Raw genomic sequence first — 13,541 nt, forward strand, 5'->3', positions numbered from 1 at the left:
GGGCAGGGGCAACATTTTAAGACTTTGCTAGCCATCGGCCTTTAAAGGGATGTAATTACTTGGTAAGTATATATAAAAAATTATTTTTGTTTTTTTGTATTTTTTATCAAAATATTTTTCAGGCTGCTTCCTGTCAATCTTATGTTATCAGGTTACAGGCAATAAATGGTATCATGGGTCCATTATAATATTTGCTGCTTCACACAGTGTACAAAATACTACTTTGCTGTATGAATTTTTATATCAAAACTTAATTATGGACGCCTGGAATTTTTAATAGAAAATTATAGTATTCTATTGTTCAGTGTTGCTTAAAACTAATGGGCACTTAATTTTTTCTTTTTCAGATTGGAGTGTGATATTTTTTAAGTGATGGTAGCGCATGATTTAGTGTGTCATCACCTGATAGACAAAAGTTTTGTTTTGTTAGTGATATGATAAAAAGAGTCACAAGAATATGAACTATTACCTGCCATAGCACATCTTTAAATCCCGACTACAGCATTTTTATCCTAGTGCATGCCAGTCCTGGATCCTTTACCTCAAATAGTGGAGTGCATGCTTGCCTCTACTTCTGGTATGTACTCATTTATGTGGTACTTGGTTCTTTATACTGTTTACTATATATTTACTCTTGCCAGTTTTTATCGCTTTCAACTTAATAGGTTTGACATGTTTTCACATAAACCTCCATTTTTTGTATAGTTAACAAACTAATTCCTCAAGTTTTCCTCTGTGTAAGCTCTGGCATATAATGGTACTGCAGGTTGGCAAGGCCTTTTATTAGATCAAAATAGCATAGGCATTTTTCATGAATTATTCTCAAAACTCTTAGCTATGAATATCTTTGAGCTTAACCTTCTTTTAAACATCTGGACCATCCCCTGTCACCTAAATACCCAGGACCTAGCCTTTTCCTTGAACCACATCTCCACCATCTCTCAACACCCTTGATCTTGTCTTTGACCTTGCTTTAGCCTTGAAACTTCCGTAACCTTACTTGTTTGGGACGAATTACAACTGCTGTAAAAGATAGCTATATCTTTGCACTGGCAGGTGCAGTCAGCATTCAAAGTAAAGATCACTTGGCTTACTTGGATAACTGTCTAGTTCACCTGAGCTAAAGAGCAGCAGCCTAGTAAGCCTGCTGTTGAGTGGTGCAGAGCATGAAGGTACGTTATTTGTATAGGAGCATACCTTTGTATGAATAGGTATTCATGGTAGTTTTGCATTGTCATTTGTTAGGCTGTCGACCCAGGCACAAGGGTCACGTTTACATTGCTGTTGCAGAGGCAGCCTTCTCTGTAAGGCTGCTCTTTCCTTTTCATACTCTAGAGCAGGGGTGTCAAACTCATGGCCCGCGGGATGGTCTTAGGCGCCAAGAGATTTTTCAACTCGAGCTAGGAAAATTTAACTGAGGAAAATTTAACTAAAGTTACTAAACTGTTAAAACGAGATAATTAGTTTTACCTTTCATTCATATGACAATAATTTATTTATTTTTTTCATATTATAATTGCTGGCAATATGGCTCCTTTATTGCAAATCTTAATAAATTAGTCATAAGGAATAAGTAATTACCAAATCTTTGATGGCCCTCGAGACCATAACCAAGTGCATAAATAGCTCTCGAAAGGATTTGCGTTTGACACCCCTGCTCTAGAGCCTTGCCACTTGAGAGGCAGTACCTTCCGGAAAGAGTCTAAAATTAGGTAAGAATGTTTCGGGTTTCATGAAAGAAACTAGTTTGCAAAGTTGATCAGATTCTTGTCTAGCTGATTCCCACATTGAGAAATTTTTAACATTAGGAAAATTTTTTCCCAAATAATGTAAATTTACAACTATTTGGATAATTAATTACTGTTAAAGCACAAACCACTCTGCCTCCCCACAACTTTGTGAGTTGTCAAGAATAATTCTGACTAGAACTAAAGCATTCAAAGTACACTTTATAGAGAATAGGTATACTGGACAGTCATCCGGGGCAACCAATTGATCATCTTGATTTTTAATGCAGGTCCCCTTTATCAGCGCGGAGATACAGCTATCTTTAACAGTAGCCAAGTATCCAAATATTAAAATTTATCAGTTATCTGGGGCAACCAAGTGATCATCTTGATTTTGAATGCTGGTCACCTCTGCCATCGCGGAGATGTAGCCATCTTAAACAGTAGTAGTTAAGTACATATCCAAATATTTTATTTAATCAAAGCTCACATTTTACAGCGAAATACGCCTAACTTTCAACTTACCTTGAAATGTACCCGACACTGACCTTGTTTTTGAAACATCTTGATTTTACCCCCAAAGCATTTGTGACTTCATTTGACCCTCTCCTAACCTGATCCTTTCCTTGAAAGTCCTGTCCTTACCTTTACTAGAAATATCCCAGGCCTTAGCTATTCCATGAAACATCCCTAACCAGAACTTTCCCATGAAGCATCCCAAACCTTACCATTTTCTAGTTACAATGCTAATCTAATCCTTTCCATGAATTTCCAAATCTTTAAACCTTACCCTACCCTTGCTTGTGGACAGCTTTATTTACTCATTAACTGAAATTCACACCTTTCACACCTGTGCATGCAAGGTAAGTAAGACTGGAAGGTTAAATTTATCATCCATGTTTAATTTTGAATGAGTCATGTCCGTATATCAGAGATAATGCGAGAATTGTACGTATTGCAAACATTTCATATGCAATTTCTATCTATTTGTTTTTCAAACCCCGTCCATTTTTTTTGCATAATTTTAAATTTTTGAGAAGGGCAAACATACACACATCCCTGTGTGCTGTATTCCTCCGTATAGGGTTCTCATCAGAATAGGTCTCGTATTTGTAACGGCTTATTCTCAAGGCAGATTGGATCGATACTTTTCATTTAGCATTCGTTGATGGAACCGACGAATCTCTTAGGCTTGTTGATGTCTTTAGGAAATTTGAAATTGTTTCCCATTCCCGGATGTTTTGTTTTGCTGTCCAAACATCCATCAAAACAGCTCGTCATTTTTATTTCATTTGCACCTTGCTGTGATGGAGAGATGTATTTTGAAACCTTTTTATGAATACCGTCTGTAAGCAGTGGGTTGATTTGTTTTCACACTTGTTTGAACAAAAGCGACTTCTAACATGATTGATCCTTAGGGAAATGTAAGTTAGCACCTTCGTTTTACTAATAGAATAAAGGTCATCCAGCCAAAGCTCACCTCGTAGCAAAGCCGGCGGAAGTTGTTTTACACTATCGGTCTAAATTAATTTAGCGTTTGCTTTCCATTTCGACATCCTATTGTATGCAACGAACAACGCTCACCTCCAGGGGAAAATAAGCGTATTTTTTTCTTTCTCGCCACTACAGTTTCTACAGACTTTACCAAGTTTTCTGCTCTTTGACTTGATGCTTTATTATAGTCAACATTTCATCTAATTTTCATCTATTTTTTGCAAGGAACATGAATGTCAAAGTTGACACCAGGATCCAGGTCTCTGGTTGGCACGATACTTGCTTTAGCAAAAGTTTTACGCACTTTTCACAGTAATGTTTATTTGTTTCTTTTCAAATCCGGAATGCTGTTGTAACACGGAGAAGAGGAAAGTATAAGTCTTTCAGAGGTACTAGATTTAGGCACCCAATGGGTTATGAGCTAACAATTTTTTTTATCATATGGAGACCGTTTCCTTGTGAAATGTCAAGGTTCTCCACTGCAAGAGTTTGAAAGGGTAAGTTTCTTACCTGATTTCTTTTGTACTCTCGAACTGACATGTCGAACAGCTGAGCATTTTGGATTCCGATGCCACAGAATGTTAAGTACCTCCTGAATACCTGTGTGGGGAGAATATAGAGGATTTTATTATTGTATACAGTGCCAATCTGTGTAAGTGAATGATATATCTCGTGTTAAACGTACCATCTTACCCTAGTTAGACTTAACAGAAAGCATCGAGGTATTCCAAGTAATTTTAAAGGAACAATCTAATCCTCCACTCTGTACTAGCGACCCTTCACAATCGTGACAGTCTGATGTAAGTAATTCATTCAATTTACTAAAGTAGCAGAAATTATACGCACAAGAAGTAAGTGCATTGAAACTAATTATCACGTTATAACAGGCAATAGCCTCTGCAATTCTATTTTGACATATCGTCCTAAATGGTCCCTCGGAAACTCACCTCCACGTCCTGCGGTGTGAACTCGTTGGTTCCATTCTTCTTGTTGATGATTTCCGCGACACCTATAACCTCCCCTTCGTAGTTGCAGACGGGCATGCAGAGGACACTCATCGTTTTGTAGCCCGTCCTACGGTCGATACTGGCATCAAATCGAGGGTCCTGCCGAGTAAATAGGAAAGTGATGATTCCATTTTGCTGAGAAGATGGCTCTTAACGTACTGGCCACGATTGGCACTTTAGGGCGAGGGAAAGTTTTCTCACAGCTAAAATGATTCTTTGAAAGCTCATAGACTCCGTTTTTCTCGCCGAGAATGTAAAGATTGGGTCTGAGCTCTCTCTCTCTCTCTCTCTCTCTCTCTCTCTCTCTCTCTCTCTCTCTCTCTCTCTCTCAGTGTATGAAGACATTCGTTTGTAGGGATATAGAAGACACATAAACTGTATTATTATACCTGAATAATAAAGTAAATATTTTGGAATCGACGATCTTGGACATCGTGACGCCAGATTCATGTGTGAAATAAAGATTCACTCTCCTTTTTGTGATGGACATTTAGGTCCGTTTATTTGCGTAAATGGTCGCACATTAGCTTAATTACCGAGGCTCCAGCGTAGTGTAGTATTTGTTTAAACTAATTAACACTATTGTTTATGTAAGCATTGTTGAATGTTTGTTGTGTATATAGTAGGTGGAGTATTTGATCGATTATGTTATATGATAAAAAAACGCAAACTTTCCACCCTCACTAAAAATTATTTCCTAATGCAACTGCGAAGTTCCCCTCCTGTTACGTTTCAAACCATCTTACTGAAATAAAGGATATTATTATTTTTATTTTTATTATTATTATTAATATCCGTTTGAGCGCTGAATGACCTCATAGGTCCCAGTGCTTGGCCTTTGGATTAAATTCCATATTCTATATTCATGTCTCTCCTGGCTTTATCTTACTTAAACCTTACATATCTCCAGCCTCCCTTCTCATAACTCATTATCCAAATAGTATTGGTCTTAGTCTTCCATCTCTGCTGGGCTCAAAGGAGGCCCGGGGCTTGTCCGATCCATATCCATCTCCCTTTCATCATTAACTCATCTACATAGGGAACTTCCGTAGTTTCCATTATGGTATCACTTTGAACCCTATCCTGCCGTCTGACTGCTACTATTCATCTAATATTCTATCTAAAGCTTTGTTATCAAATCTAGGAAATCTTTTGAAGCCCTTCTATTATCATGCCTTGATTAATGTCAATTGCTCCTGATTACTGTCCTTATAGCAAAGAAAATCAGACTCGACACTCTCGTAGGGGGTTTAGTGCCGTCAGTGCACCTCATGCGGTGCATTGTAGGCATTATTTTAAGGTTCTTTGCAGCGTGCCTTCCGCCCCTAGCTGCAACCCATTTCGTTCCTTTTACTATACTTCCTTTTGCATACTCTTTCTTCCATCTTACTTTCCACCCTCTTCTAACGATTGATTCATAGTGCAACTACTTTGAGGTTTTTCTCCTGTTACACCTTTCAAACCTTTTATCGCCAATTTCCGTGTCAGCGCTAAATAACCTCATAGGTCCCAGCGCTTGGCCTTTGGGCCTAAGTTCTGTATTCAGTTCAGTTCACATCAGGCTAATGTGTGATCTTACTTTCAATCGATTTGATTTCCGATTCCAATTCTGCCTCCCAGTTGTTGGATTTGGCCTGTTTTTCAGGCTTCATGAAATTCCAACTTGAGAGAACCTGTACTGCTGGATATTGTTGCTCTTCAATATTTGAAAGGTTCAACCTCATTAATTATTTCTCCATCTAATGTTATTTCATCCCTTTGTGTAGAAATTGTCCTCATTATCTTTGTTTTCTTAGATATATGTCGATTCCCGTTTCTGGTTACTTAGAGCATTATGTCAAGCGAGATTTGTAGATTTATACGCTTTTTATCATTTTATTTTTCACTATTATCTCTTTTATTTCATTACTCGTGCCTCTTGTTTTTCGCATTTATCACTTTATTTCATTACTCGAGTTTCTTTGTTTTCATGCGCTGACGTTTCAAAGGGAAGAACAATTGTGTAGTAATTTTTTTTTTATTTATAGGTAATAGTAGATAAGAATTGATCACATCTTATGAAATCTTACTATGTAGCATTGAGGAGTTAATTTATTTTATTTTTAACTTTTATATTTTTTATCAAGCTTTGATTTGATACGGTGTATCAAACTGTAGAAGACAGTAATTTCATATATGTTAAATAATATAACTACTCCCTAATGTGTAACTGATCTTTATCTGAAAATTATAATCTGTTCACAAAGTCTACGCCGAGATGGTATTAGAGAAAGAAAACATTGGAAGTTTACATTCTTCCACTGTCCCATGAGACCACTGTGATATTATGTCTGAGAGAGAGAGAGAGAGAGAGAGAGAGAGAGAGAGAGAGAGAGAGAGAGAGAGAGATTACTAAGATATGTTTAACCATAGTCTAATTAATGTATCTAATTTCCAGAAGTTATTCCCTTTTGGAGTCTTAGTACAGCTTATGATGCTAATGATATAAAGAGTTTTTAATGTTGACTCAGGAGACTTCCTAGGGTTAATTAATATCGTTATAATCCCTTTTTAAGACCAGATAATGAACATGGAAGATCATAGGTCTCGTACTCTTTGACAAAGAGGTCGTTCTGGCCACGGTTCTAGCTTTTTCATGAGTGTTTTCGTAGGACTCTCTCTCTCTCTCTCTCTCTCTCTCTCTCTCTCTCTCTCTCTCTCTCTCTCTCTCTCTCTCTCTCCTTTGCACAGCGGACTCCAATTCCCTCGGTAGTGTATCTTCATAGCATTCTGTTCAGATATTTCTGAAAGATTTTTCTTTTTTTTATGGCGAATATTTTTCCGGCTTTAATTTTGCGTTCCTTTGGAAGGCCTGATTAGATTTAGCGGCTGATACGGAACTTGAGATTGGATGCCAGTGAACCTGGGAAAAGGGGGAGGGGGCTGGGGGAATAGGGGTAGATGTGTAGGGTTAGGAGGGGAGGGGAAGGTGGCAGGAACAGCGCTAGAAGTTTAGGTGTTATTTTTATGCCTCCGGTTTACAGGCTATCTGGTAATTGACCTGTATGTCCATCCGTCAGCTCAGGTTAGTTTTAATTTTATCTTTGGTTTAGAACTCGAGAAGATTAAGGTTTCGTAAGCACTTTCTGTTCGTGATAGTGATTTTGACATTCTAAGTGGTAAATCTAAGGGTCAGGTTCAACTGGGAAGTTATCACGACCACCAGGGAAATTGTTTCACGAATAAATATGCTTTGAAATTTTTTTTTTCATTTTATACAACGCGGAAGGGTTTGCACAGTAACTTTTATAACTTCAGAGGTTTTAACAGAATAATCAGACGCTTCTTATGAGCGCTTTTTACTTTTCCTTAAAGAGAATAACCAAGACACTTCTCATGAGTTTTTTTTTTTAACTGACTAAACTCATGTTGCCGCATGAGATTGAACTGTATTTGTCAATGACTTGGATGATTTCTGAAGCAAAGAGATCAGTTTAGAGATATTTCTTCCGTTTCTTAGTGGAAATGCACAACAGCAGTTCCGTGATACTAGCACTTTCAAGTGAATTAACCAGAATACTTGAGAGTTTCCCAAATTTAGAAGAGTATTCATGGCAACGATTCTCTCTTGAAGTTGGTGTTCGCACTTTTCGGTGGAAGGGCTAATCAACCATTACACAACTTGTTTCTTTTATGACTGATTACTGTCTTGGTTTACCTACATTTAGGAATAATTATTACGTCCCCACTAATGTGCAGTTTCCTTAACATTTTGCATCACAGATTGCAGTAATTGTAGAAACCTGAGAAATCTCATGTTGTCAGATGATGTCAGTATACTTGCTGCCCTGGAGAGATGGGTTCCCATAGAAATCTTTCCTAGATTATATTAGACATGTTGAATGTAAATTCTTGGTTTGTAGCTTCTTGTTGCCGGCTGGATAGGAGACTACAGGTGTCACCCATCCTCTGCTCATACCCATGTCCCGGAAGCTGATATTTATGGGTGTCGCTGGACCGTCCCAAATGGCTCTTGCCGTCAGCCGGACAGTTTGAGATGTGGCACATCATCATCACACACCCTCAGGTCTCTGAATTCTTGGACTAGTGCCAGTCTGCTCTTTGAAACTACCTCCCACCTAAAGAGTGAGTCTTCTAAGTTAAAGACGAGAATGCGTATTTATGTTGGAAAAAAATGATTGGTTATTAAGGTATTGGCAAGCGCCTCAGTGGCGTTGTCGGTTTGGTCTTGGACGGACTACCACCTCGGTGGCCGCGAGTTCGATTCTCGGGCATTCCATTGAGGTGTGAGAGATGTGTATTTCTGGTGAAAGAAGTTTACTCTCGACGTGGTTCGGAAGTCACGTAAAGCCGTTGGTCCCGTGCTGAATACCCACTGGTTCCATGCAACGTAAAAACACCATACAAAGAAACAATTAAGGTGTTGGAATTTTTTCGTGGATACAGAATTCCGAAGTCTTACATTAGTTTCCACCTCTCAGACCAACCCATTTTTGTCTATGTGGGCAAAGAAAATTGTGAGGTACAGTTGTTGCACATGTAGATGAGCTTGCTTCCCGGTAATTAACTACTTTGACAAGTTTCAACGATCGATTCAAGCAGGTACCTCGGAGTACTCGTTTGTGATAGTCGTCAGAGTGAATATCTTGATTTGTTTTGTTGTAAAAAAAATACAAATAAAAACATAGCAAAGCTCTATAAAAAATCACTTTGTCCATTTTAATGGAGTAACGTTGTTACAGAGAATTAGGCAATAAGTCGGAATACGAAAGTAGCTTACGGTTTTGGTTGGTGTTTAGTAATCAGCTGCAGCTCAGGAACTGTTATGTTCTTATATAACGTATGTGCTATTTAAATCATTTGAATCTTCTGTATTTTTTAAACTTCCGTTAATGTTTTGTTACATGAAAACGTTCAGAATGTTTGTGACGTAATAATATCGCACTTGTCACGTGTCTCGGTAAATAGAAGTCCTATGTACCCAATAGGGAGTCAACAAGTTAATTAACTGGAGAACCCTACGTCAGACATCTTGGCGCAGTGCGCTAATTATGGCAGCCAACTGTCTAATCATTTTATCTAAGCGCCATCTGGAACCTCCTCCCGTTGGAGATGAGCTTCATGGAGCTTCTCTTTCATCCCCTTAAAAAAATGTATGTTTTTTTTTTTTTTTCCTTACCTGATAAGCGTCTTTAATGTTGATGACTTCTTTGGTGCTAGCCACGTGCCCCACGATCCCGACGCCCCAAGGGAGCAGGATCTCTTTCTCGGAGGCGTTTGCTAGGGCCTCTTCCAGTACTGCGGGAAAGAAACCAAAACTAATTAGTGAGCCCTGCGAGGGAAGATGGACCTGCTTTTTGTCTGGTATCTTTTTTTTTAATGTCATTCAGTGATGGTTCATACTTAATAATAGATTTTTCTTTGTAAATTAGGATTCTCTCTCTCTCTCTCTCTCTCTCTCTCTCTCTCTCTCTCTCTCTCTCTCTCTCTCTCTCTCTCTCTCAAACATAGTATGTGTAAAGCATCAATGCGCTGTATACAGTTAATTAGGTAGCCTGCAGTTTCCAGAATTGTTTTTCTTAAATCGCAATAGAAAGCTAACACTCCCTCATTTCAACACATTCTAAAATATTCTCTCAAGAACTTAACATTCATACAGTGCATTCTTCCATTCCGCCACATTGCTTCGGTATCAGTACTCTCCTAAGTTGTTTTCTAGGCTTATATGGCACATTCACCTTTTTCCCTTTATTCTTCAATGTCTTGGGATATCGAGTTTACGCTATGCCCCTGTAACTCCCACCTTTTTGCAGAAAACTCAGTTATTCCTTTTATACAAAGGTCCTGTTATTCCCCTCTTCCACTCCTTTGGAATTTTCTGTCATCCCTACTGGTATATCTATTTTTTTTTTACTTAATATATCTTGAGTAGTAACTTCCACTATCATTCTCAATATACATTTAACCCATCTCAATATTGCAGACATCCGTGTGAGACGCCTGGAATGAATTGTTCTGTTCTGTTCCGATTATGTAGATAATTTTGAAATACTTTTGGACAGTCCCATTGTAAAGGTACTTCCTCAGATCTCATTTTTGGACATTTATTTCGATTTCGTTGTCTCTTACCTGTATCCACGGTAACATCGAAGAGCTTTGCCACTAAGCACCTGGAATTCTTTGGTCCCTGAGCCAGGAAGAGTGAAGCCCTGTCTGCGTGGGTCAGATGGCCCACATTCACCAGGATTTTGTGGCACAGGGTGTCGATGTCCAGCTCTGTGCTGATGTCCCGGATGAGTTCCATGAATAGTTCTGGCTCAGTCAGCCTTTCCACCTGGAGAGAGGAGTGAGTCATTGACTTGATTATAACTATGATGGCTGCAGTAATAATATTGAGTTTTTATCACGCTACCGTGATATTTTATATACAAACATTAAGCTACAAATGTCGTTTAATATGCAATTCATGCTGTTTCGGGAATGTCACCGAAAGGGAATTGTAAATGATAGAGGATTTGGTAACTTAATGTGTGTGTGTGTATATATATATATATATATATATATATATATATATATATGTATATATATTTATATGTGTGTGTATATTGTGTAATGTGTGGTGTGTGAATTCTCGGGCATTCCATTGAGATGTGAGAGATGTGTATTTCTGGTGATAGAAGTTCACTCTCGACGTGGTTCGGAAGTCGCCTAAAGCCGTTGGTCTTGTTGCTGAATAACCACTGGTTCCATGCAACGTAAAAACACCATACAAACAAACAAACAAACTGTATACAAAAATAAATTAAAATCTTTTTTGGTGAAGCAGAGGATGAATTGTTTGAAAGAAAAAGTGCTTTTGAAAAAAATCCGAAGCCTGTCCTTGTTTCTGTTAAGTATTCGTATACCTGCAAACTTTTGTCATTTTCACTAGTCCTTTTTATTAGCTAATAACAAGAGTAATCACGACGGCACTCCTGCAGTGCCGTTGATTCAGGCTCTTGACGTATTTTATTCTGTATTTAGTAGCCAAGGTTTTGTCCTTTTAATTTTCTTCAGGTTTTCCCCAAGAGTCTAATAACAATCTTAACATCAGTGTCCATGAAGATGAGGGACATAATTAATGTAAAGAAGAGTCTAGGAAGATAAAATCATAATTTAGTGTAAGCGAGGTACGGCCCACGGTGGGCGAATTTTGATTAAAAAAAAAATAAAATACTTAGAAAAAGGGCGTTATGATCTTAAAAAAAAAAATAGGTATGGTGATTTTACAAGAAAAACAGAGTTTGATTGTAGGCTTTTATTTTTTATTTACCAAGGTTTTTTTTGTGACAAAATTTTTATTCCTCCAGATGAAAATGGCATATAATATTTTCAAGGCAGTTATCCAAAACAGGTATTATGACTAAGTAAATTATTTGTATTGGTATTTTTATATAGTTTTATAAGGCACTGGTAGAATTTTTTTTAAGGAAATGCAGGGATTTTTTTTCCAACACAAGCCTACACTTGAGTAAAATTGCAAAACTTTTCATCGTCAGAATTCAAAAAGGAAAATTGGATTTATATGAGAAGAACGAAAAGTTTTTTGAATTAGTAATTTATATTTATAATGTACACTTGTATATTATATAGTACGTATATTTTGTATATATACGTATATATTTGTATGTATATATATTATTAATTATATATATGTATATATATATATATATATATATATATATGTATATATAATATATATATATATATATATAAATTTAATATATATATATTATATATATATACATATATATATATATATATATATATATATATATATATATATATATATATATATATATATACTTTATAATTATTTTTAAGAAGACTTTGTAATTAATTGTGACAAGAAAAATGAGGTAAAACCTTATGTGGATAGCATTAGGGACATAATGTTTGGGTTTAAAAAAAATCCATATTGCAAGTGAAGAAAAATATTTTTGGCGTTGTTTAGTAAGGTCCAGCGTTTTTGTGAATATCAGAAAATTTAATTATGCTTAATTAAAGAATCCTATTGTAATAAAGAAAATAAAAACGAGCTTGTTTACAGTGGATTGGCATGCATCGAATGAAAGATGCAACGATATGAAATATTACTGTTAACATTGAAATAGTAGAGGGGGAACCGTAGGTAGCATTCTATCCTTAATATGATGATGTAATCAACGAAGGCCAATGAATTCTCCCCCAAGTTCATTAGATTACCAGCAGAAGCACAATAGCCTTAGTGTTCAAAAATTAACAGAACGGGCGAGTCTCTCTCTCTCTCTCTCTCTCTCTCTCTCTCTCTCTCTCTCTCTCTCTCTCTCTCTCTCTCTCTCGGGATTTTCTTTCGCGCTCAAGTGGAGAATTATAATCAGTTTCCTTTTCCCAGGGCGTGGAATTGGTTTCAAGTCTGCTGTGAAATACTCTAATGGCATTCGTTTAGTGTTGGACCTTTGTCCTCGGTTGCCTCCCACAACAAGAGAAGTTCCCTCTCCTTTCAGGGTCTTGAGAACTCCCATAAGTTTGCTGATATTTTTGTGTCAAGTCTCTCTCTCTCTCTCTCTCTCTCTCTCTCTCTCTCTCTCTCTCTCTCTCTCTCTCTCTCTCTCTCTCTCTCTCTCAATATGAGTAAAAAATTTAGATAATCATCTGGAGTTGATTTGACCGTGTCAGCTTTTCTGTGATATAATTTTTTTTTTTTATGTAGCGATATATGGTTGCTTTGTTTATTATTTGGATGTTAGTTTTAGAAATTCTTAAAATTTGCTTGGAGGGGTTTTTACTATCTTAGATAATTGTGAAGATGTCTGAAGTATCTTTGATGTTCGTTATGTTTAGTAAACATACTGTCAGAAAATTTACATTTTACAAGCTAATACAAGGTAATATCCGACGAAATAATCAATTTTGCTCGAGAAATGATTCAGCGTAACTTTTCCCCTTTCCCTTCCACCGACAACTTCTCTCCCCTTACCTTTTTCGACTTTTTGCTCTTGGGAGAGAGCCAGGAACTGATCGAGTTCTTTCTGCTGGGGTATGAATAGTTGGCGACGACGTTACCCAGATCTGAATTTCCAGAGGTTGGTGTATCCCTGGATTCGGAGTCCCAAGCTCGTCCCAGCTGGTCTGCTTGTAGGTGGTTGCGGCCGCTCCGGAGATTTCTCATGTTCTGTGGAAAGGGAAATCGAGAGTATGAATGGAAGCATCATGAAATGGACGCGAGTTTCAAATTCTTGTGTTGGGTGTCAGGTGCTACGCCTAAAACGCAGCTTTTAGAAAAAAATTTATT

The 13,541-nt window shown here is 37.3% G+C and overlaps 1 protein-coding gene and 1 long non-coding RNA gene across 3 annotated transcripts in view; one reads left to right on the forward strand and one right to left on the reverse strand.

The window, feature by feature from the left end:
- LOC135214915 (cGMP-specific 3',5'-cyclic phosphodiesterase-like) overlaps window positions 1-13,541 on the reverse strand; it is a 331,952-nt gene that overhangs the window by 60,889 nt on the left and 257,522 nt on the right. For both annotated transcript variants that reach the window (XM_064249388.1, XM_064249387.1), the window contains 5 exons: window positions 13,227-13,421; window positions 10,358-10,562; window positions 9,408-9,526; window positions 4,169-4,327; window positions 3,732-3,821 (listed from right to left, as the gene is read on the reverse strand). In XM_064249388.1, the coding sequence (XP_064105458.1) occupies window positions 3,732-3,821; window positions 4,169-4,327; window positions 9,408-9,526; window positions 10,358-10,562; window positions 13,227-13,421 (768 nt within the window). The remainder of the gene's footprint in view (window positions 1-3,731; window positions 3,822-4,168; window positions 4,328-9,407; window positions 9,527-10,357; window positions 10,563-13,226; window positions 13,422-13,541) is intronic.
- The window catches only part of LOC135214916 (uncharacterized), a 286,642-nt gene that overhangs the window by 5,971 nt on the left and 267,130 nt on the right, over window positions 1-13,541 (forward strand). Inside the window, exon 2 of the long non-coding RNA XR_010314518.1 lies at window positions 348-581. This is a non-coding gene — a long non-coding RNA (uncharacterized LOC135214916). The remainder of the gene's footprint in view (window positions 1-347; window positions 582-13,541) is intronic.

This window comes from Macrobrachium nipponense, chromosome 46 (assembly GCF_015104395.2).
Source record: "Macrobrachium nipponense isolate FS-2020 chromosome 46, ASM1510439v2, whole genome shotgun sequence".
NCBI classification, from domain to species: domain Eukaryota; kingdom Metazoa; phylum Arthropoda; class Malacostraca; order Decapoda; family Palaemonidae; genus Macrobrachium; species Macrobrachium nipponense.